Here is a 25,990-nt window from a genome sequence, read left to right on the forward strand (position 1 = left end):
TAAAAATATATGTTTTATTCTGCTTTAAAACAAGAAAACCGAATACATAATGGAGTTATTTTAAAATCAATTGTATCGTGATTTGTAATTTAATTTAATACTAGTATAATAGTAGTGTACGAATAATATCGTGCATGAAAAATTGTTACTAGTATTATCAAGTTCTCTCTATGTCCTAAGGATATGACCCTTCCTTGGAACAGTTTTATTTTATGTATTAGATGGAGTGAGTAAAGTAAGAGTGTCCACAATAGTTTGGACACTTCAGAGCCAAGTCACATTTTTCTGTCTACGGGCAAAAAAATTTGTCCACAGCCACAAAAAAAAAGTTGTCCACCCCAATAGTGGACAAGCCACAGCCACAACTCACATTATTTTTTTCAATTAATGGTGTATTTTAATTCAATTAGAATAAAAATTAACGGACTATAAAAAAGGCCCAATCGATCAATTGTTGATACTCCTCGTCGCTATCCATTTTTTGAAAATGTTATTGAGAAAAATGTTGAAGTTTGGAGATTAGAATGGTGTGAAAATAATGAGAGGAATGGGTATATTTATAGAAGAAAAATATGAAAAATCCAAAAAAAAACATTGGGGAGAGCCGTGGCCCAACCCCCCGTCGCGGCCCTCCGTTTCCGCAGCTAGTAGGGAACCGCTGCCCAGCCGTTGCCTCGGGCGGGAGCCGCGGCTCCCTATTGTGGACACTCTAAGAGAAAGGGAATAAAGTAGAGATAAAGATGTTTTCATTTTAGTAATGGATTATCTTGATTGAAACAAACCAAAAAGGAAAGTGAGTCATCTTCGGTGGAACGGAGGGAGTACTAGTAGGAATATATACTCCATCAAAAAGTCAGTTTTTTTTAAGAGATTGAAAAAATATATATTCGAAAAGATGAAAGCAAATTGGGATGTAGAGAAAAAACTAGTACTCCTACTTCTTTGGAGGCTTGGATCATGGATTAAAGGGTGATGTCCAAATTTTCCTTACTCGTCTGGGTAAGTATGCGAAGACTTGCCTAAACCTAGAAGATGGTTGGGACACAAATGAAGTATACCCGGTGAGTGTGGCTATTCAACTTTGTTGTGGATGGTTGGACCTTTGTTAGTGGTCATTTGGTTGTCGAGTGCTCTTCTTGGGCTTGCGTCTATGAGGTGGTGGTAGGTTGTGCTTAGTTTGTCGTTTTTATGGTGTTTCTTTGCTTTTGGGGAGCTTTTGTTTTTGTTCAAGCTTTTGTACTCTTTTGTTTACCATTTCTGAATGATTTGAGCCTTTCTTTTTATAAAAAAAAATACCCAAAGTTGACTCGTGAAATTTAATTATTCACAAGGTTATGTTGATCTTATGTAGTACTATATCTTTCATGGGCTTGCCCATGTTATTTTGTTATGCTTAATCTCCTTGCTGACTAGTTGTCGATATTTCTCCTCGAATATGTCCGAGAGTATGATGTGAAGTAAACGATAAGTTCTGATGATATTCTTTTTATTTATTCATAAAAAAAAATTTACTGTGCACACATAGATCAAAATTTACGTAAAACATATCTAGAATTTCAGAGGAAATGCTCCATTGCCAAATTATTTGAAAAAGTTAGTTAAATTAATAGATAAATCCACCACGACATGCCTTTAAACATAAAACATAAAACATAAAATAATCGATTTGAGTGAGTCCATGTTGTAGTACATAAAGCAAAGAGTATTAGACCTCATTAATGATGTAACATGCATTGCCCAAAAAATAATTATATTATACTACAATAAACTATAATTCAAAACGAGTTAAACACGCTGGGACATAGGTGGGAATCAAGCTTAATTATTAATAAATTAAAATAAATGCAAGTGGCCAATGTTAAAACTCATGAGTTAGAACTTAAAATTAACAACTAGTCACTTCTTTGTAAATTGGAAAACAAAGTTACAATATTTATACGTGAAGCCTGTATCATAAAATTAACATTTTCATTAAATTTAACGGTGATTTTTTTATCAAATTAGTAATTTATTATGATTCTAATTAGCTAATTCAACATACTTAATTTAATACAATTAAAATTTTTAAAATACCTACAATAAAAAATATTAAAATTCATAAAAATGTTTTTTACATATAACAAAAAATATTAAAATTTATAAAATATTATTTTACCTATAATCAGAATTAAAAGTAAAATATTCACAAATTTAATAATAATTATTATTATAGGTAAGATATTTTATAAATTTTAATGGAATTTAATTTTTATAAATATTAATTTATTTAATTTTTATTATATGTAAAAAAGTTTATAAATTTTAATTTTAAATTAACTAAGTTAATTTGGCTAATAAATTCATAATTAAGTCAGTAATTTGGTCAAAACACGTTTGATCATTAAGTTTTAACTGAAATGTTAAGAAAAGTAGGTAGCAAAAAATTAATGAAATATGGATCATAGTATATATTTATTAGTTTTAAATGAAATGTGAGTGGAATGTTAGTGGTATAGGACCCTATTATCAAATATAGTAAAATATACATGGACTCTTATTCGCGGACGGACTAAAATGAAAAAATGAGACTTCTATTCGCGGACGGAGTGAATATTTTTTATTCGAAACGCCCTATCACTAAACTTGAAATTACCTACTAATGTACCAAACCTAAACTTACAAAAGTAGTACTCTATCTGTCCCACAGAAATGTGCACTCTTTCCTCATTAGTCCATCCCATAAAAACACTTTCTTAATTTGGAAACTCTTTTCTATCTAATGTGGTGAGTCTCATTCTCCACTAACAATATTTTAATTATTTTTTCTTTCTACTTCTCTATTATTTTACCAATTGTGTATTAAAATTCGTTCCCAACTAAAAGTTCATATTCTTGTGGGATGGATGGACTATTATTTTTATATATTAATCTTATATAAAATATAAATGAGACTTAATGGATAGAGTCTATTATTAAAAGTTATAAAAATAAAATGAAACAATTAAAATAAATATCCCAAAATAAAAAACTGAGAGATATACTAATAAGGGACGGAAGGAGTATTATTGAAGAATTGATTATGTGTGTGTGAGTTGGCCAAGCGATAGAGAGGTAATGTCTGAGGCTAAAGATCTCGAATTTGAATCCTTCGTGGCACAACCTTTAAATTTATATTCCCTCTGTTTCCTAAATATATGAACTTTGAAAACGGCACGAGTTTTAATGCAAAATTAGTAAGTAGTAAGAGAGATGAAGAAAATAAATAAATAAAATAAGAGAAGGAAAGAGAAAAAATAGTGAAATTAGTGTTAATGGATTGTGGGATCTATTTATTGTAATAAAAAGTTTCTATTTTTAAATAACCGACTCAAAAAGAAAAAAATTCTATTTTTGAAAAACAATATTCATTTATTTATATAAAATATTGATTATACACTATTTTAATCACAAAAATATGCGTGAAGTACCACTAAATCAACACTATTTTAATTGACATTTTTCCCGATAGACCTAAAGACTGAACCCAATACTATTACCATGGATTCTAAAGACTGAAGCCAATACTATAACTAATAAAACCGAAGACTAATTTTATTTTATTTGCAATTAGTTGAAGGGATATTTATTTTATTTGCAATCAATTGAAGGGATATTTTTAAATAAGCAATAAAGATCTTTATAAATTCATTCATGATTAGTAGTAGTAGTAGTATTAAAATTTTGTTTTAGATAAAGGAATGATATATGATGAAGATGGTGTATGAGAAGATAGTGACCAGTCTTTCAGAAGAAAATTGTGGGAACCATTCAGCCTTAAAAATTAGACCGTTGCTAAAGGTTCAAGTGACCATGTCAGAAATCCAGATTCCCCACTTATTTTAAAATTATAGACTCATTTTTTCTAATTTGGTAATCCATAAAATTCAGTAGATTCATTAGATTCATCCATAAACATCCTTTAAATTTTAGTGCATGCACTAGTATTTTTATACATTATATCATTCATTTTTCTTATTTATAAATTTCATCTCTTATTTTTCATTTATTTTATATTTTATAGAGTAACTTGTTGAACAAAATATCAAGATTGTTCAGTTATATCAATCTTCCAACTTTTAAATATAGCTAATTATATACGGTAAAACTTTTTGACATTTTTTTAATTGTCCAATAATATTAAATTGGGAGGAAATCATGTATGATGTGGCAGTCGGAAAATATTAAGTAGACAAAAATGTTCTACTACTTAAACGACATTGTTTAACACACACTTAGTCATTCGCATATTAATTTTGACATATGTAAGCGCTACATCAATAAATTAAGATTAGTAGGGTGCTGGATTTTTTTTCATGGGGCAATAAATAAAGATTATAGAACCGGCTGTTTTTAAAAGTTGCATGAATGACTAAAAATTGACCAAACTTTGTGCTATTTCGGTCATTTGCCCTATTTATTATATAGAGTGAACTTCAAATTTTGTTCATGCATATTGCTACTTTCAACTCTGAGGTCCCTAATGAGTTTTATTAGCACAATTAATCATCGGACATTAACATAATATCACTGGAATAACTTTTGCACTATTTTATTACTCTCTCCGTCTTCGTCCCAACTAAGTTAGATACAAAATTTTTGGGCACGAAGATTCAGAAATTGTGTTGAAAAGTAGGAGAGAAGAAATAAAATAGGAGAGATAAAGAGAGAGTAAAGTGAGTAATAGAATAAAGTAAGATTGATTGGATGTTTTGTTTTTGTCATAAAAGGAAATGACTCAACTTAAATGCGACATCCCAAAAAGGAATACGACTCAACTTAATTGGGACGGAGGGAGTGCATTTTATGCTATTTTCTTCAATTTTTTACCCTAAAAGGTTTTATCTACTAATAACTATGTCCACTATATTCAACTTTTTTACTCTTATTTCTTCCTCCATTTTTCAAATTATTCTTTCGTCTTATTTTTTCTCATTGATAGTAGTAATTGTTAGTACTTAAAAAAATGAGAGATCTACAAATTCAATTTTAGTGACAATTTATTGACTTGAAAGAAACTTATGTTAGATAAGTTGAGTAGGAATAGGGTATCAACGAATATGAAAATAATTATATACACATAATAAATTAATTAATTGTACGAATATAAAAGTAATAATAGTAGAATAATAAGACCTAGTTCTCGATGCGAATGAAATTTCAAATAATGCAAGGGACCAAGGATTTAGTTCGTCATATTTGACAATATCAAAGAGACAAAGACTAACGATATATTTTTGGTAAATGCACAAGAAATTTTACATCTAGGAAAAGTTCTGTTTTGAAAAGTAATAACCCTAAACCGCGTAGAAGAAATTATAATTTAAATAAATGAAAGGGAGAAAAAATAGAGAAAAGAAAGGAATACTATTTATTTGAGAAGCACATTAATGTCTGTGTAATTATCTTTTCTTCTTTTTGTTTGAAGTGTCAGGCCATCCACAACGCTGTTCCTATACCGTTCCTAAACCGTTCCTTAAACCACTATTTGAGGGCCCCACTGTACTTTTTTACTCCATTCCTTAACTAAGGAACGGAACCTGCAACCCTCGTTCCTTAACCGTTCCTTAACCGTTCCTTAAATTACTATTCATTCAATTTCATTTTTTTTAATTTCAACTCAATTCAATTAAAAAAACAAACACATTTTATTAAAAAACACACAACATTAAAACAAAGTTACAACTTAAACTTAAAAAAATAAAAAGCACACAATTAAAATCATAAAAAAATAAAAGTACACAATTTTAATAATTTCATCCGCCAAAGTTTGCCCAAATGTGCTCAATTAGATCATGTTGGAGTTGGGTGTGGGCGCTAGAGTCGCGTGTCCTTGCACGAATAGATAACCGTTCTTGTATAGACGGATGCGCTCCACTTCGAGGCGGACTACTTGCGGTTGAGCTTCCGGGGGATTCGGGGTCGAACCAATTTCCCGCCTCGGGTCCTTCGTCTTGGACAATCATGTTGTGCAAGATTATGCACGTATACATGATGTCGACCATGTTCTCCATGAACCACGTACGAGCCGGGGCTTTGATGATGTTGAAGCGCGCTTGGAGAACCCCGAACGCCCTCTCCACATCCTTGCGAGCAGCCTCCTGCTTCTGCGCAAAAAGAGCCTGCTTTGGGTTCGCAGACCCACTGCACGTCTTCACGAAGGTAGGCCACTTCGGGTAGATGCCATCGGCGAGATAGTACCCCATTTTATAAAGCCGATTGTTGGCGACGAAGTTGATGGCCGGCGCTTTACCATCCAAAACTTCGGTCAAGAGGTCGGACTGGTTGAGCACGTCTACGTCGTTGTTCGACCCGGGGACCCCGAAGTACGCGTGCCAGATCCAAAGGCGGTAGTCGGCAACAGCCTCGAGTATAACGGTTGGGTGGGTACCTTTGTGGCCGCTCGTGTAGGACCCCTTCCACGCCACCGGGCAATTCTTCCATTGCCAGTGCATGCAATCGACGCTGCCGAGCATCCCTGGGAATCCGTGCACTGTTTCGTGAAGGTCGAGAAGGAACTGACAATCGGCCGTGCTTGGCCTCCGGAGAAATTCGTCGGTGAAGGCTGCCCGGATGCCTTTGCAGAATTTGAGCAAGCACATTCGCCCAGTGCTATCTCCGATGTGGAGGTATTCGTCGAACATGTCGGCCGTTTGTCCAGTCGCAAGCTGGCGGATTGCTGCAGTACATTTCTGCAGCGTCGTGTGGCTGGGACGTCCGACCGCGTCGAACCCTTCCTGGAAGAACTCTTCCCGGGCTGCCAAAGTATTCGCGATGTGGAGAAATAACGGTTTCCCCATGCGGAAACGGCGACGGAAGTACGTATCTCCCCAAACCGGGTTATCGCAGAAGTAGTCGCGTACTAACCTTGCGGCGGCTTCCTCCCGGTTACGATGGATGTACGTACGGGAGCGACGTTGGGGCGGAGCGGCTTCTTCCGCCTCCCGTCGTCGATCTTCTTCAAGTGATTGTTCCAATATTTGACGCATTTGTTCATAAGGATCCATTAGTTTGATTAAATTTGGGAGAAGGAAAATAGAGTTGATTTGAGATGAAAATTGGGGTGGAAATAGAGAGAAATAGATGTGTGTTTGTGATTGAAATGAGTATGAAATAGGAGTATTTATAGAGTAAATAAATAAATTAAAAAAAAAAAACGGCTATAAAATTAACGGTCTCATTACCGTTAATAAAAAAAAAAATTTTTTTTTTTATTAAATTCGAATTTTTTTTAAAAAAAAAATGAATTATTGCGTCATCGGGACGAAGCCCACTCGCGGGGCAGCGAGTGGGCTTCACGCGTCGAATGGGAGTCCGCCACGTCGCCTCGGCGCGTGGCGGAACGTTTCGTTCCGCGTTCCGGAGGAACGAAACGCGGCACGGCATGGGAACGGTGGCGGCACGGAATGGCGACGGAACGCACGCTGCAACGCGTGCCGCCGCGAAACCGTTCCTCCGGAACGGCATAGGAACGGCGACGGCACCGCGTTGCGGATGCTCTCAGCCGCCTAGATGAAAATATGAATTAAATGAGAGAGAGAGAGAGAGAGAGAGAGAGAGAGAGAGAGAGAGAGAGAGAGAGAGAGAGAGAGAGAGAGAGAGAGAGAGAGAGAGAGAGAGAGAGAGAGAGAGAGAGAGAGAGAGAGAGAGAGAGAGAGAGAGAGAGAAATTAAATAAATAGGGAGAGATTGATTAAATATTGTTAAATAGCCTTAAGGCAAGGAGGGGGGGAAATTACAAAAAGTTTGGAAAATATTAATAAAAGTAATTCAGAGGAGGTGTTTTTAGTTCATTTGTTGAAATTCAAAATTAGGATGAGTTGGAACTTGGAATTTATCTACGCCACATTTTGTCAAAATTATTATCTGTAGTTCAAGATATTTTATTTGTAGGGAAAATAAGTTAAAACTTAGAGTGATGTTTTTCATTGTATTCATACTTTTGGGAGTTGTACATCCCTAATTATTGACATAATATCGAACTTTATTGGCTATTATATACAAACTTTGAAGATGATTTTAATATATTTTAAAATTTATTTTAAATAATTATAGTCAACGATATAATTGGATAATAGAATGTTGAATTGAGTAGACCGAAGAAACTCTAATTCGCAGGGGAGAAAAAGAAAACGAGAGAGAAAAAGAAAGAAAAATCAAATAAAATTCCAGTCCAGTTAACCAATAAGGTAGATGAAATTAAATCTATTTGAGAATCGAAATTAGTGATTTTAAAATCTATTTGAGAATCAACCTAAAGAGAGTGGTTCAATTGGAAACTATCTTAAAATAAGAATTTATCGTTAAAATCCCACCACATATTAATTGGTGACATAACGCCATCTGATAAGCTCTTAAATTCTTATTTTAAATTAGTTGGACCAAATAAGAAGTACTACTAATTGACAACTCCATGCTAATTGGGTATTCTAATTAATGTTCAATTAAAGTAATTTAATTTTATACCAACAATTCATTAACGTGAGTTTTTTCTTTCCATTAATGCATTGTATTTTACTCCATTCTTCCCTCTTATTTGATAGGTGTAATGCAGTGTAGTGATTATATGTTAAATTTGATATTAGTTAACTTAAAATTTATTCTATTTATAGTTTAATTTTCATACTAACTGCAGCGAATTTGAATCTTTGAATTATTCAATTAAAACATAGAGCCTTAAATTTAAGGCCCACTGAAGTTATGGGCCTCCAAACATCACCTTACATTTTATATTTTACTTTTTAATGCAATTTAATTCATGTTTTTCTTAAGTACTAGGAGTATCATCTAATTCATGTGCTGGCTTATAATTGAGCATGCATGCATTTTTGGATCTTTGAATTATTCAATTAAAACATAGAGCCCTAAATCTAAGGCCCATTGAAATTATGGGCCTCCAAACATACCCTTACATTTTATATTTTGGTTTTTAGTGCCATTTAATTCATGTTTTTCTTAAGTACTACTATCATCTAATTCATTTGTTGGCTTATAAGAGCATCTCCAACGATAAGACATAAATGAAAGAGGTATACTATCTATTTACCTTCTCATAAAGTAAAATATACACTCTTAAAAAGTAATACATTCCAAAGGAAAAAGGTATGAAGAAAGGTAAATTAATAAAATAATAGTATAAAATGCATTAAAAAATATAAAGTGTGATACCTTCTCAAATATCTTCCCCCTGGAGAATGGTTTTTCATGAAAGGAAGATAAATATGGTAGTTATGAGATTTTACCTCTCCATTGATGGAGAGGTAAAGATACCTCTTTAAAATGGGAAAGATGTATAATACCTTCTCAAATACCTCTCCCCTTGGAATGTGATTTTTCATTAAAGAAATGTAAATATGGTAGTTATATGACTTTACCCCTCCATTTACCTCTCCCCTCATGCATTTTTGGACCTATATTGCCTAACAATCATTTACTCCATCCGTCCTTCATTAATTGATACCAATTTCAACTTTCATCCGTTTTCTATTAATTGACATTCATACATTTTACTATTTTTGGTAATGGACCACATATTCCACTTACTCATTTGATTCACATTTTATTATGAAATGGAAATATAAAAGTATGACTCACATTTCACTAACTGTTTCCATTCACTTTCCACTACATTTCTTAAAATTTATATGGAAACGGATGGAGTATTTTGCATTCATCTCATATTCTATTTAATTTTGCGCTACTTGGACATAAATTAGAATTGGGAAGCACTCTTGGGGTTGGCATTTGATTTTAAAATGAGATTAGTGTTGAACTTTTGATGATTTTGGCTAGCAGATCATTGAACATTTACTTGTCTTCTTCTTTTTGTACCTGGCTCTATACGAACAGCCACATTTTTTGGAATTCATTTATCAATTGTTTCATGACTATCAGAATTTTAAATTGGGGGTTATAAAGATATTAAAAGTAAAAAATATTACTTCTTCGGTCCGTGAATAGGAGTCTCATTTTTTCATTTTAGTCGGTCCACAGTAATAGGGTCCCACATTACACTAACTCATTCCACTCACATGTCATTTAAAACTAATATATATATACAAGTGAGACTCATATTCCACTAACTCTTTTCCACCAATTTTTCTTAACATTTCTTAAAACTCGTGTCGCCAAGGAACGAGACTCCTAATGACGGACGGAGGGAGTACTAGTATAATTGTTTTGCGACTCAATACACACTACATGTAGTGTGTGTGTATGAGTGTGTCTATGTCGTATGTATTGTGTGAATAAGTGTGTGTCTAGTATGTGAGCGTGTGAGTGTAGTGTTTGGAAAAATTCAACAATTAAAATTTTTAAAATTTTAAAAATTACTGTATAAGATTTAGATGATATTGAGTTTGAAATATAATATAGTAATATGTTATACTCCCTCCGTCTCATGTTACTCGCACTTTTCATTTTAAGCCGTAAATTTATAATTGATTTTTTAGTGTAATTAAATTAGAATTTTAAGTGTAATGAGACATCACTTAATAAAGAAGCTCTTAACTTAAATATACATATTAATTAAATGCATTAATTCTAATTTATACTATAAATAGTGTAAGAAGTTTGTGACGAGCCGAAAAGCAACAGTGCAAATAACATGGAACAGAGTGAGTATATTCTTTTAAAAATCTAAAATAAGAAGAAAAGGAGAAGTGGAATGGAATGACCAATCCATGGCTAAATGCATAAAACCAAAAATAGAATGAAAATAGAAATGTCATTGCATTCCATCAACGTACCAAACATGATATCAATATTAGTAAATATAACGATAAATTTTGTTTCAATATTACAATTTATTGACAGTTGATGATAACCTCTAAAACAAAAGTTCAACTAATTTGTATGTTTTCGAAACACATAAAAATTGATTTCAATTTTTTTTCTCTCTTCATGCCCTTGTGATAGACTTTAAAAGTTGGCATCGATGCATTATCCTTGTTTCGTTGCAAACTCCTTTATTTTCTTAGAACACAGTACCTTTGCACTGTCTTTTCTCCATCATTGAACACTTGTTTTGACTACTTTTGTTTTGGTATGGAAGGTGGGCATTTATTGAGAGACGGTGAAATTGGTGAGCAATTAATTAGTAGAATGTTTCAAATAAAAAAAACGTAAAAATTAAATAAAAGTAAAATAATCATTCTACTTGGTACTCCCTTTGTTCTACTGTAGTAGAGGCGTTTCGTTTCAATCACTTATTTTTTAAAAATGATAATAAATAGTTAAAGTGAAAAGAGTGTAAAGTAAGAGATATAATAATAATGTAAATAAGATTATTCTCTTCATTATTATCTCTTTTATTTTACTTTATCTTTATTTAAATTATTTTTTTTTCTAAATAAGTGCTCAAAATAAAACGTCTTTACTAATATGTGACGGAAGAAATACATGTTTTTGTTTGATTGAAGTTAACATTGATAAGACTGAATTTTTTGTTATCTTGTGAGAATTATTCATTCCTGATATCATAAATTATTTATAGTCGGTGTCGTAATTGATTAAACCACTTGTTACTCCTCTGGAAATGGAGTATCTCTTCCCATTCTTTCTAGGTCAAACTTGGGCGAAATCTCATTAAAAATGAAGCATTTTTTAAAATAAAAATAACATTATCTTACTTTTTCATCTATTTTACTTTATTTCCTCTTAGTTAACTAACAAAACAACATTATAAGAAATCTGATGCCGAAAACCAAATATTTCATATTTATTAAAACGGAAGTACATTCAATCTGATTTAGTGATGTGGGCAATGAATGAGTCCATCTCCTTGACAGAAATCCCTCCTTGAAGCACAGATTTCCTCACCGCATCCCCCAACTCCTCAGCCCTCTTCCTAATCTCCACCCCTTCCTCGGAAGCCATCAATCGTTTCACCGCGCTCTCCACTGCGCCCGATGGGACAACCCTGTCCCGATGGGCCCACTCCACGGCCTCCACCCCTATCCCAAGAACCTTGGTCATGAGGACCGCGTTCCTGGGCTGGTCAGAGTGCATGGGCCATGCCACCATTGGCACGCCCATGCTTATACTCTCCATACACGAATTCCAACCACAGTGCGTCAGAAACCCACCTGTCGCCTTGTGGCCCAAAATCGTCAACTGCGGGGCCCAATCCCGCAAAATCAGCCCCCTCTCTCTCACCCTTTCCTCATACATTTCCGGCAACGGAGCTCTTCTCACATCTCCTTCGAAGATGTTACCTCTGTCGGCGTCTCTGATCACCCATATAAACCTCTGCCCACTTTTCTCCAATCCCTCGGCAATCTCCGAAATTTGATCATCCGATAAAGAACACGTGCTCCCAAACGAAACCAGAATCACTGAATTCAAGCTCTGTACATCCAGCCATTTCAAGCATGCTTCTCTCTCTTCAAACTGCTTGCTTTCGGATACCGAAACTGGATTGAACGGGCCGACAGCCCAGATGTTTCCGGTCCCGGTAGATTTCTCGTTGGCGAGGAGATCGAGGTAGGTGGCCTCAATCACCCGCGACGTGTTGTAGATGTCTCCTGAGCTGATCTTCGGGAGGTTATGCTGAAATTGCATAACCTCCGCGAATTCAGGCGGGAAGCATCCTTCTGCAGATGGAACTTGTTCAATAAAAGAGGATTCGTTCTTCAGCTTGGTTGTTTTTCCAGTGTATTCCCAGTGGAAGGAATAGACAGAAAAGGCGGCGATGCTGTGGAAGCAGTAGGCCGCGGCGTTGGGGAGGGTTGGCACGTCCTGTACGACGTATGGGAGGGAGGAGTCGTACAGGACGGCCAGCCTTCGGGTGGTGGGTGCGAGCCTCTGAGCCAGCTCGAAGACGGGCTGGCGGAGGTGCATGGAGGAGACGAGGGAGGGGATGAGGTGGGCTGGGAATTTGATGGGGGAGTTGGGGTTGGGGGGTGGGTTGGTGAAGGGTGGGGTGGGGAGGTGGTGGAAGTGGACGGAGGGGGATGAGGATGGGTCCCAGCCGTGGAGGCGGGTCTGAGCTTGGCGGATGTGGGCCTCCCCGGCTACGTAGTGGACGGGGATGTCGCGGGCGGCGATCAGGCGGGAGAGGTGGAGGAGCTGGTTGAGGTGGCCCTGAGCCGGCAGCGGCACCATCAACACGGTCAAGGGGACTTCTTCTTGGTTTGTTGCCATTGGAGAGGTTTTTTTTTCAATTTACTGGTGTGGTGTCTAAGGATGTGTGGTTGTCGTTTATATAAGCTTTTTTTCTTGCGACTGTGCCGCTCTGAAATCAACTGCGCTGTCTCTGCAAGGCATGTAACAAAATATATCAGATTTTTTCAATTATGTATGTTGTTGTCTTGAGGACTGCAAGAAAGAAATGATGATGATGATGTTTGGAAATTGCTAGAGTTTTATGATTCAACTTTACATGTTTGGAGCTATTAACGCAATACGGCTTGGTCTTTGATTTCTCCTCCTTTTGATTAATAATTGAAATGTTGAAAATTTTGATGTTTGTCTTCAATTCTTCATATGACTTTATATGGTTTTTTATTTATTTAGGAAATTTATGATGGGAATTTCATTGGACTTTAGCACATGCGCTGTGACTTATGCGAGTGGGACATCGTGGACGACTTGCCATCCTTGTGCGGAGACTTTGATCATTGGACGACTTGGTCGCCTCAGTTGCTGTCGCCATCCAATTCTTCTCCCTCCATGTCGGATTTCCAGATAATCCCTTTTCATGTCTCCATTAAATGTCTCATATTTAACCGGTGTGAGTTTGAAGAAATTGTTAGACTTTATAATGGAAAGCGGTGAACAAAAGTAAGTGGGAATGTGGACCACAATATGCCCATTTACAAAAATAGTAAAAATGAAATGAGATATTTATTGGAGACCGTCCAAATAAGAAAATAAGGAACAGTTAATGGAGAACGGATGGAGTCGTTCCTTTCGGATTTGGGGGTCGGTATTGCTACTGCATTATGGTTTGATTGTCGGTATTGCTACTGCATTTACTCAAGATGGTTTGATCGGGCATTTGGCATTCTTTTCTCTATTCAAGTTGTTATGTGTGACAAGTTATGAGTTCTTGTATGTTAGGTGGGCTACTCTAAAAGCTTGAGAAAGTGCCTACATTTATTTTATGCAATTGGGTTTGACACTAATCTGTTACGAGCTTGCATATTGCTGCAGGAAGAAGAGAAATTACGTGTGAAGACGTGTAGTCATTTTCTAGGCTTATTGGGCTGAAAAAAATTGACGTAGGAAAAACTAGTTGGGCCTTATCAAATTGGCTCCAACAATTGTTTTTATTTTCCTTTTAATTATTTGTTAGACCCAAATGTTGTAATTTATTAATTTGGATTTTATTACTCTTGTTTGGCCCATGTGTATTACTTATATTCTTATTTTATTTTATTTTATTTTATTTTATTTTATTTTATTTTATTTTAAATTAATTGTGTGAGATTGAGAATATTTATCAACAATCTCTATACATATATAAAAGGGGAGTTTTGAAGAAAATAACAAGTTTTGCCATTGTGAATATTTTAATAAAATTAGAAAAATGAAAAGGTTTTATTTATTTGTGTTATATTTAGGAAAGTGAAACGGTTTTAATTATTTTTGTAATAATTAGGGGAAATTGAACATGCAAAAACGTTCTATATATATAGAGAGAATCATTATTCACAAATCCACTTTTAAAGATCGAACTAGAGACCAAATTAGGACCCTTTATTTTCTTAATCTTGTGGTTAGGATTAATTTACAATTAGTTTAACATTTTATTCATTTTTTTTTATTTTTTACATTTTTTTTAAAAAAAATTGATTTATTTTTAATTTTTTTAATTTTTTTATCCAATAAAAACTTGTTGGAGTAAATAATGAACTATATTCACTAAATAATGAACTAAATGAATGTATGTTATGAACTAATTTTTCGCATTCATTACCTACCAAATTTACTTCAACTGAAAGATAATTATGTCATAACACAAGTACTCCATACGTCCCATAGTAGCTGTCACACTTTTCTTTTTAGTTTGTCCCACAAAAGATATCACATTTCCTCTTTTGGAAAAAGTTATTCTCACATCAATTATAAAATTATATTTTCTTTCACCACCTATGTCACGCCCGCATTTTCAAATGATAGAAAACACGGTTGACCGCGATTAGGGGAGGATTAAAGAAGCGGGGAAGAAAGGGGAAAACAACACAACTCGACCATAGCTCGAAATAAATGGGAATAGTTCGAATAAAATCAGAGTATCATTTCAACAATCATTTACGCTACTTGATCAGTTTAAGGGTAAAATGTACTCTACTTGATCGGTTTTATCACGCAAAACAAGTGTTAAATGTGCAGGAATGCCGCTTGACCAAGGCAACAAGGCCAAACTGATCAAGCTAGTACAATAGGCGAAAAAGGCCAGATTTCAGGGGAAGTTGATCAAGGGGAGTAATCAAGCAGTTAAGGAGGGGACCGCTGGATGTCAGAAGAAGGACACGCGAGGCTATGAGCTGGATGGTGCGCAACATTCTGTTATCAAGGACAACGTTCTAGAAGGGGACACGTGCTGATATATGAGACGCAAGGACGGAGCTGAGTCACGAATTTGTTACTAAAAAGCGTCATCATTCTAGAAGAAGAGCACATAGCAATCAATGAGTCGCTCACTCTCAGCATGAGCGAATATTCCCTGCCAAGATCGTTATCCAGCTGGAGGTCGTGCCGAGCCTATAAATAGAGGATGTGCCACCACATAAAAAGAATCTGATCCTTTACTTTCCGTCTTAGTTTAGTGTAGTTCTTTAGCTTAGTTCAGTTCTCTAGAATAACTTAGCTTAGCTTAGATAAATTATTGCTTAGTTAGAAAGGGCGATCGAAGGAGCGCTGCAGAATACTTGATATCTGTCGGCGTTTTCTTAAATTTCTCGCCGAGGACCATCTCGGTTTTAATTGCTTTCGTAGTTTCCAGAAAGTTAGCTTAGTTTAAATTTCACGCTGTACTGTTCTAGTTTAACCAAAGTTGTTTTAGTTTTCATCCTCACATTTACCGCTTTAGTTTCAGTTTCGTTACGATGCACTTGACCCAGTAGTTAAAATTCCCCTGATCAAGTTAGTAAGTTTAATCCTGCCTAGAGTAAAATCAGTAGTTAAAAACTCTCAAGTTAAAGTGTGGCAGCAGCCAAACCCCTGTTCACTATTCACACACTTGATACACCAACTTCTTTGTGGGATCGACCCCGAACTTGCCGCTTTACTGTTAAAGTAGTGCAAAATTGGGAGTTTACAAATTACAGTGGTAGGAAACGAGTGAGAGCAAGTTTGCATCGATCAAGTGGCAACGAAATTTGCTACCTGATCCAATCGGTTCGGTTATCTTCAATATAACTTGGTCCGAATTTGCGCCCCTCTCGAGGCCCTCCACTGTGTAAGGGGCCACTTTCCACGAGCACGAAAACCGTGTAAGGGGCCACTTTCCCTTTGTCACTTTATTTTTTTCGTGCCAGCCAACTAGTCTTAATACTCCAACCACATGCCCCATCTAAATTAAACTTAGCCCAATACTACTATTTATTCAATTCACTTGAATCAATATATGGCCCAACACAACATAAATCAAAATCCAACCATCTCTTTCTCAATTGTCGATATCTCTCTCCTAACTTTCCCAATTGAAAATCTCAAATATCATTGAAGTCTTTCCACCAGCTCTCCCTCCGTCTAGCTTATCTCTCCATCTTCTCTTTCTTATTTTACAGCGCCGTTGTCTCTCCGTCGAACCGATAGCTGCTGCCATGGCCAGCCTCAGTTCGCGGCCACCGCTCTCTCTCCCTCTCTCTCTCACGCGATTGCTGTTGTTCGTACTCCCCGTGCTGTCCGTCGTCCTTCCTCTGCGAAGTCACCGCCCCCGAACAGTCGTTGTCTCCCCGCTGCAGCCGCTGATCGGGCGCTGCTGCTCCGCCGGGACAACCTGCCATGCCGCTGCTGCTCGGGATTCGTCGAGCAGACGAGCAGTGCCATCGCTGTCCCGATCAGCATCGCACCACCGCTCTCACTCTTCCATCTATCTCTCGTCATCCCCTCTTCACTATCATGTCTCCGATTTCATAGAACTCTCAACGCATCACTCATCTATCTACCAATTCGTTTTGTTCCATCAATGTAACTCTGGCGTCGCCGTCGGCGAGCTCGAAGGCTCAACTCTCTGCCTATCTTTCTTCTCTTATCGCCGCTGCAATTCACCACAGTCTCTGCCCGAACCACGATGGCTTCAACGCTGCCCGTCGCCATTCGATCCAAGAAATTTCTCCTCCGTCGATCATTGCCGCTGATGTCACCAACTCACGAACTTCGTTGTCACCGCAGTCCAGCGACGGTGAGCTTTCCATCGAGCAACTTCTCTAGACGGGGCTGCACCACCGTCGTCCTTACCGGAACTCGGCCGCCCCAGCCCTTATTCACACTCTCTCTCCGTCTTCGCCATCCGTTATATCGCGCTCCTCCTCGAGCCCTTTCTCTTTGATCTGCCAGCCCCTCGCTGCGACACCGCCGCTGCCTCACTTTTTTTTCTCCCCTCATCTCTCGGTTTCCTCTCTCGATTTTGATGGAACTTGTTGAGCAAAAGAAAAACGTGGAATCATGGGGAGATATGTATGTTGGAAATATGACCGAGATTTGCTCCTTTATTTAAAATTTGATTTCTTTCTCCTTCTCAAATGTGGTAACCGAAAAAGAAGTGGAGAAGGGCTCAAAATTGATGAAATAAAACCTGACTTGGTCTTCTCCAAAATTGGGCTGAAATAGTTCCAAAAAGAATTGGGCTCGGGAATAAATAAATTGGGATAGGAAAAGAATAATTGTTATAGGCCCAAAAAAAATGAAATACTTCTCTCGACAAAAGAAATAATGGCCAAAAATTTTCTGATGCGTAAACGACGTCCTTTCGAGAACAAATAAAAAGGGTAGAAAAAGTCGGGGTATTACAATCTACCCATCTTAACAAAAAATTCATCCCGAAATTTGCTTACGTCCTTCGAATATAGAATTTCTCCATCATCTTGTCTTCCAATTTCCAAGCACCTTCCTCATATTGTTTAATTAACATTGTAGTTGAAAGTCACATCGCTGCCATTTTTAATAAATTACGCGAGGTTAGACTATATTGAATTAAATCGCGCACTTCGCATCATCCCTCCTTGTCTTGCACCATCTTTTGCGTTTGAACTTCATTTCGTCTTTGCTATCTTCCACTTCTTGAAATCTTCCTCGTATTCTTTTTGTTCTTGTCGTTCAGGGAAAACGTAGGAAATAGTAAAATAGTTCACACATCAAGCTTGCTCCAACGTTTCGCGCCATTCCAAGAATAGAAAGAGTTTCATTGTCCATTGGCGTCCATCCTCTATCTCGATCCTCTCGTCTCATATTTCGATAATCTAGGAATTTCGCCCCACTTTCCCTTTCCCGTTAGTTTTCATCGCTCGGGAAAGCGATAGATAAATTGTCAACTTACAACTATGGATCGCGCACGTTCCATCTAGCTTAGTCTTAGGCACTCTTAGTTCACAACACATTTCACCACCTCATAGATCAACAAATATCACATTTAAAGTCATTTATACTTCAAATAACAACTATAATACACAACATATCGCTTCCCAAAACACAACGCTTTCACATTTCGCATCTACTTTCAAAACAAACATTTTCTTCAAAACTCACACTTTTTCTTCAAAAGTCAAAAGTCTTTACTTTCAAACTTTAAAAGGTTTTGACTCTAAACAAAGCATCTTCATAATACTCTCACTTATCTAAAAATATTTTGAACTATCTTCTCACTTTAAAACTCAAACTCAAAATCAAACTCATAATTTCTCTTCAAAACTTGCTCTTTTCTTAAACATTAGAAAATACTATTCTCAATTTGAAACCAATCCCTCACGGAAAGATTTTACTTCGTTGTTCGTATAAACATTTTTCTCCTCTTTCATTCTCAAAAATTTTCTCATCTTCATTTCTCCAAAACTTTCGCATTAAAAAAATTCTCATAAAAATAAATTACCTCTTTCATGGTTGAGCGTGGCGAAGCAGGATGTTGAGCCTTCAATATACATTTTTTTTCTAGAGAATCGAATCTAGATTAAGACTGAAAAAAGACTCTCGGGTCCAGAGCGGAAAGAAAAATTGCTCTGATACCACTTTGTCACGCCCGCATTTTCAAAGGATAGAAAACACGGTTGAACGCGACTAGGGGAGCATTAAGGAAGCGGGGAAGAAAGGGGAAAACAACACAACTCGACCATAGCTCGAAACAAATGGGAATAGTTCGAATAAAATCAGAGTATCATTTCAATAATCACCAACTCCAATTGAAAATATCTCAACAATACACGAACTCAAAAGAAACAATATTTAGCGGAAGCATTTCGAGAGTAAAATAATGTTATGTATGGAGACACAACATATTCTAGACATTTGATAGACATTCTTCACTTTTATGCTCAACACCCACAACGCTCGTCACCGCTCAACCTGCACATAAGGAAAACACATGCAGGGCTGAGTACTTGATGTACTCAGTGAACAAATGCCAAAACATTTTAATAAAAACAGTTATATCATGCCACCATTGAGTGACCTTAGGGTTTTAACTTGAAAAGGCCCGAGACACTAAAAATATCTCCAACACAAACTTTCAACCCATCCTCCAATCCTTTTTCCTCATCATTTCAAAACACAACCATTTCTCCTTGATTTATTTAAGAAACTGCCATATCTGTTCTTTAGGGTGCCGTGTAAGGGGGCCACTTTCCACGAGCACGAAAACCGGCCAACCCGTTCGATGACTCACAGTCCTCATCGTGTACACTAGTCCGAGTATGGATGCACCCTCGCTAGGACCCGAATTCGATTAAACTCATAGTAGGGACTCACTTCCCACTAAGCAATCATCAACATCAACATCAATCTCATCAACATCAACATCATAATGTGAAATGAGAATGTGGCCGCAAAATCAATCACTGGACCGGCCGACCCAAAAGACGTCTCACGATCCCCATTGGTGTACACTAGCCTGAGTAGGGACTTACTCCCTAGTCAGACCCGAATTCGATTTCAATAGGTCTAGTAGGGACAACTCCCTTGCTAAACAAACAGATAGACATTTCTCAAAACAAAAACTTGGCATGATATTCCCTTTGCAAACTTTATTTTCCTTAAAAACGTATTTGAAACACAAATCACTTTGCTGTCAAGGTCGAGCATCAATTCACATCACATCAACAAAGCCAAACACTTTATAATATCACTCAATAAATCAACACATAGCACCACATAACATGCGCAACAACACTTTCACTTTGATCACATATCTCGCCTCATCATTGGAATAAATACAATAAATCAATCACACATAACATGATGCTCAAACCGATATATTAAAACGAAAGCTCTTGAAAACACTTTAGTTCGAAAGCCCACCCCGTTCGTTTAATTTTCTAAATTTGAGCTCCTTACTTCGACTCCAATTTTGTTCGCGGAGAAAATCCTTCCTTGAGTCCATTCTTCCCTTCTTCCAATTATTCCCAAGGCTGCCCGAGCTTTTTATCTCCTTCGGCCCAACACAATTTAATGTTTCCAGCATAAACCACAACTAGTTCCCTTCGTCACTTTATTTTTTTCGTGCCAGCCAACTAGTCTTAATACTCCAACCACATGCCCCATCTAAATTAAACTTAGCCTAATACTACTATTTATTCAATTCACTTGAATCAATCTTATGGCCCAACACAACATAAATCAAAATCCAACCATCTCTTTCTCACTCGTCGATCTCTCTCTCCTAACTTTTTCCCAATTGAAAATCTCAAATATCATTGAAGTCTCCCCACCAGCTCTCCCTCCGTCTAGCTTTTCTCTCCATCTTCTCTTTCTTATTTTACAGCGCCGTTGTCTCTCCGTCGAGCCGATAGCTGCTGCCATGGCCAGCCTCAGTTCGCGGCCACCGTTGTCTCCCTTTCTCTCTCGCGATTGCTGCTGTTCGTACTCCCCGTGCTGTTTGCCGTCCTTCCTACGCGAAGTCACCACCCCCGAAGTCTCTCGCGATTGCCTCCCCGCTGCAGCCGCTGATCGGGCGCTGCTCCTCCGCCGGGACAGCCTGCCATGCCGCTGCTGCTGCTGTTCGGGATTCGTCGAGCAGATGAGCAGTGCCATCGCTGTCCCGAACAGCATCGCACCGCCGCTGTCACTCCTCCATCTATCTCTCGTCATCCCCTCTTCACTCTCATGTCTCCGATTTCATAGAAAGAACTCTCAACGTGTCACATGCCTCTATCTCCTTTCCTCTTTCGATCACCATCACTCATCTCTCTACCAATTCGTTTTGTTCCATCAATGTAACTCTGTCGTCGCTGTCGGCGAGCTCGAAGGCTCAACTCTCCGCCTATCTTTCTTCTCTCATCGCCGCTGCAATTCGCCACAGTCTCTGCTCCGAACCACGATGGCTTCAACGCTACCCGTCGCCATTCGATCCAAGAAATTTCTCCTACGTCGATCATTGCCGCTGGTGTCACCAACTCACGAACTCCGCTGTCACCACAGTCCAGCGACGGTGAGCTCTCCATCGAGCAACTTCTCTAGACGGGGCTGCTACCACCGTCATCCTTGCCGGAACTCGGCCGCCCCAGCCCTTATTCACACCCTCTCTCCGTCTTCGCCATCCGTTATATCGCGCTCCGCCTCGAGCCATTTCTCTTTGATCTGCCAGCCCCTCGCTGCGACACAGCCGCTGCCTCACTTTTTTTTCTCCCCTCATCTCTCGGTTTCCTCTCTCGATTTTGATGGAACTTGTTGAGCAAAAGAAAAACGTGGAATCATGGGGAGATATGTATGTTGGAGATATGACCGAGATTTGCTCCTTTATTTAAAATATGATTTCTTTCTCCTTCTCAAATGTGGTAACCAAAAAGGAAGTGGAGAAGGCCTCAAAATTGATGAAATAAAACCTAACTTGGTCTTCTCCAAAATTGGGCTGAAATAGTTCCAAAAAGAATTGGGCTCGGGAATAAATAAATTGGGATAGGAAAAGAATAATTGTTATAGGCCAAAAAAAATGAAATACTTCTCTTGACAAAAGAAATAAAGGCCAAAATTTTTCAGATGCGTAAACGACTTCCTTTCGAGAAGAAATAAAAAGGGTTGAAAAAGTTGGAGTATTACAACCTAACACACAAAATAACATCTGCTAAAATCACGTGTCATCTCCCAAGTGTGACATCTACTATGGGACGGAGGGAGTAATAAACTAATGGAATGAAGTAATAGCATGACTAAATGGAGTAATAAACTAATGGAATGAAGTAATAGCATGACTGAATGAAGTAATAAGTTCATTACTACTGCTTGACGTTTAACACAGTTAACATTGTATTTCAATAAAATGTCATATTTACTTCATTACTAACGTTCATTTGGTTCGTTATTTATTGAATATAGTTCATTACTACCTCTTAACGTTTAACAATAAAATTTGTTGTATCATTAATGTATTTCAATGACATGTCAAAATTACTTCATAATATACGTTTATTTAGTTCATTATTTAGTGAATATAGTTCATTATTTACTCCGTCAAGTTTTTATTCAATAAAAAAAAAAAAAAATAAAATTTATTGAATAAAATACTAAATTAATTGTAAATTAATCATAAATACAAGATTAAGAAAAATGGATGGCCCTAATTTGGTCTCTAGTTCGGTCTTTAGGAAAGGTTCGACATTGATCACAACTCTATATATATATATATAAGGGGTGCATTAACCCCAATTTCCGTAATAACCCTATAACTAAATCTGGACCACACATTTTTAAAATCACGTGGTCTAGATTCAAACTTAGCTTTCCTTCATAAGAAAGGCACAGAGGGTAAATATGTCATTTCGCTTATTTAATTTCTGAATTTGCTCATGATAAAATTTATGTATCCAAATTTCGCTCATTTAAATACGTAAAATCTTATTTCCCATTATATACAGATGTATGAGGTTCAGTTACACGTATGTATGAGGTTCAGTTATACGTAAAATCTTATTTCCTAAGATATACAAATTTCGCTCATTTAAATACGTAAAATCTTATTTAAGTATCATTTTATCATTTTATCAGTCAAAAGTATCATTTTATCAACTCAGAGTATCATTCTATCCGGCAAAACTATCATTCTATGCAATAAACCTAACATATATCATTTTATCATTTTATCAGTCAAAAGTATCATTTTATCAACTCAGAGTATCATTCTATCCGGCAAAACTATCATTCTATGCAATAAACCTAACCTATATCATTTTATCAGTCAGTCAAAAGTATCATTTTATCAACTCAGAGTATCATTCTATCCGGCAAAACTATCATTCTATGCAATAAACCTAACATATATCATTTTATCAGTAAAAAGTATCATTTTATCAGTAAAAAGTATCATTTTATCAACTCAGAGTATCATTTTATCCGGCAAAACTATCATTCTATGCAATAAACCTAACATATATCATTTTGTCATTTTATCATTTTATCAGTCAGTCAAAAGTATCATTTGATCAACTCAGACTATCATTCTATCCGGCAAAACTTTCATTCTATGCAATAAACCTAACATATATCATTTTATCAGTCAAAAGTATCATTTTATCAACTCAGAGTATCATTCTATCCGGCAAAACTATCATTCTATGCAATAAACCTAACATATATCATTTTATCAGTCAGTCAAAAGTATCATTTTATCAACTCAGAGTATCATTCTATCCGGTAAAACTATCACTCTATGCAATAAACCTAACATATATCATTTTATCAGTCAATCAAAAGTATCTTTTATCAACTCAGAGTATCATTCTATCCGGCAAAACTATCATTCTATGCAATAAACCTAACATATACTCCCTCCGTCCCCCAAAATTCGTCACCATTTGACCCGGCATGGGTTTTAAGAAATATAATAGAAAGTGGGTTGAAAAAGTTGGTGGCATGTGGGTCATACTTTTATATATTAGTTTTATAATAAAATGTGAGTGTAAATGAGTTAGTGGAATGTAAGGTCCACTACCAAAAATGGTAAAAGTGAAAGGTGACAAATTTTTAGGGACGCACGAAAAAGGAAATAGGTGACAAATTTTCAGGGACGGATGGAGTATCATTTTATCATTTTATCATTTTATCAGTCAGTCAAAAGTATCATTTTATCAACTCAGAGTATCATTCTATCCGGCAAAACTATCATTATATGCAGTAAACCTAACATATATCATTTTATCATTTTATCATTTTATCAGTCAGTCAAAAGTATCATTCTATCCGGCAAAACTATCATTCTATGCAATAAACCTAACATATATCATTTTATCATTTTACGTGATATTTGGTGAAATTCAGAAATTGAATGAGGGAAATGACATATTATCATTTTATCAACTCAGAGTATCATTCTATCCTGCAAAACTATCATTCTATGCAATAAACCTAACATATATCATTTTATCATTTTACGTGATATTTGGCGAAATTCAGAAATTAAATGAGGGAAATGACATATTTACCCCCGCGCTTTTTTTATGAAGTAAATCTAAGTTTGAATCTCAACCACAAGATTATAAAATATGTGTGGTTCAGATTTGGTTATAGGGTTATTACGTGATTTAGGGGTTATCATATTATCACAACTCTATATATATATATATATATGTATGGGAGCATTAGGATGACACCATCTTTAGAGTGACACCATACCACTAATCATAACCCTTAGATCTCTTATATGGAAGCATTAGATTGATTTGTAGAAATAGACTCCGGATCGCTGTTTAACATAGGAGATATTGCTGGCGAGGGTAATTCTGTCAATCTACTCTAATTTGATTTGCATCAGATATGGAAAATCCTACTAAATTAGGGCGGATCAAATTCATTCCAGAAACCGACTCGTTCTCTCCCAATTTCATTAGAGTGTCCACATTAGTGGACACTCCAATAGCCCCGCCCCAAAATTTATCCATAGCCCCAAATTTTTTGTCCACACCTCCAAAATTTTGTTTCCGCCACTATGGTGGACACTTCCAATAGCCGCCAAATTTTATAATCAATTTTCATTTTAACATTGTTTTTTATTTCAATCAAGTATAATTAAAATCACCGCAGTGTAAATAATTAGAAACCGAGATAATTGGGACCGAATACTCGTTGTATTGAAAAGGGTAAAATTGTACAACGAATATTTAAAATACAATACAAAAAAAATACAAATAAAAACTCCGCCATCGTCTACTCGGTGTCGGTGTCGGCTTCCTCGTCTTCTTATCCGCCTCCCTCGCTGCTGCCGACTGTCGTTGCCCCAGTTGCCTCATCAGCCAACCATAGACGCCGCTGAAGCCGAGTTATGAGCTTCAAGTATATATTCTTGATGAACGGGCCAGTCTCCGCTCCGTATTTGCCGCAGACGTCCTGCAGTTGTTGCATCAACTGCGCATCGAGGTTCTCCCTCAAGACCTCGGCAGGAATAGGAACCATCGGCGGTGGGATTGGGGCGGGCTGCGTGAAACGCGATCCAGACGGCGCCGACGATAGGTGGGAGGCACTTCTAGCCCATCAGGCACTACGGATAGAGGCATGTTTTCCCGGGGACCGTCCTCGCCTAGTGTGTGTAGGGGCGGGCTCTTCGAATTGCTCGTCGCTCTGCTCGCACGAGTGCGAGCCGCTTCCACTGCTGTAGTCCCCAGCAAGGTTGTGTCTTGTACGCTTCGGCGTAGGAGCTCCACTGACCTCTTGCGCACAGATGGCCTTGAATTTCGGACAATCCGCGAGGACTTGATACTCCTCCCACATTGTGAACTTCAGCCAGCCCTCCGTACTGTATTGGCCCATTGACAGGGCCCTCACGTGTGCTTCGCTTCGGCCACTCTCAGCGTACATAAGGTTGTTCTGGTATGTGCACGCGAACCGCTTGG

General features: G+C 37.1%; 1 protein-coding gene across 1 annotated transcript; it reads right to left on the reverse strand.

Moving 5' to 3' along the window:
- Positions 1-11,684: 11,684 nt before the first annotated feature.
- On the reverse strand, positions 11,685-13,157 carry LOC121749041 (zeatin O-glucosyltransferase-like). Its single transcript, XM_042143658.1, has one exon. It carries the CDS (start codon positions 13,155-13,157, stop codon positions 11,754-11,756), a length of 1,404 nt encoding a protein of 467 aa, XP_041999592.1. The 3' UTR covers positions 11,685-11,753.
- Positions 13,158-25,990: the final 12,833 nt, after the last annotated feature.

This window comes from Salvia splendens, chromosome 9, assembly GCF_004379255.2.
Source record: "Salvia splendens isolate huo1 chromosome 9, SspV2, whole genome shotgun sequence".
NCBI lineage: Eukaryota > Viridiplantae > Streptophyta > Magnoliopsida > Lamiales > Lamiaceae > Salvia > Salvia splendens.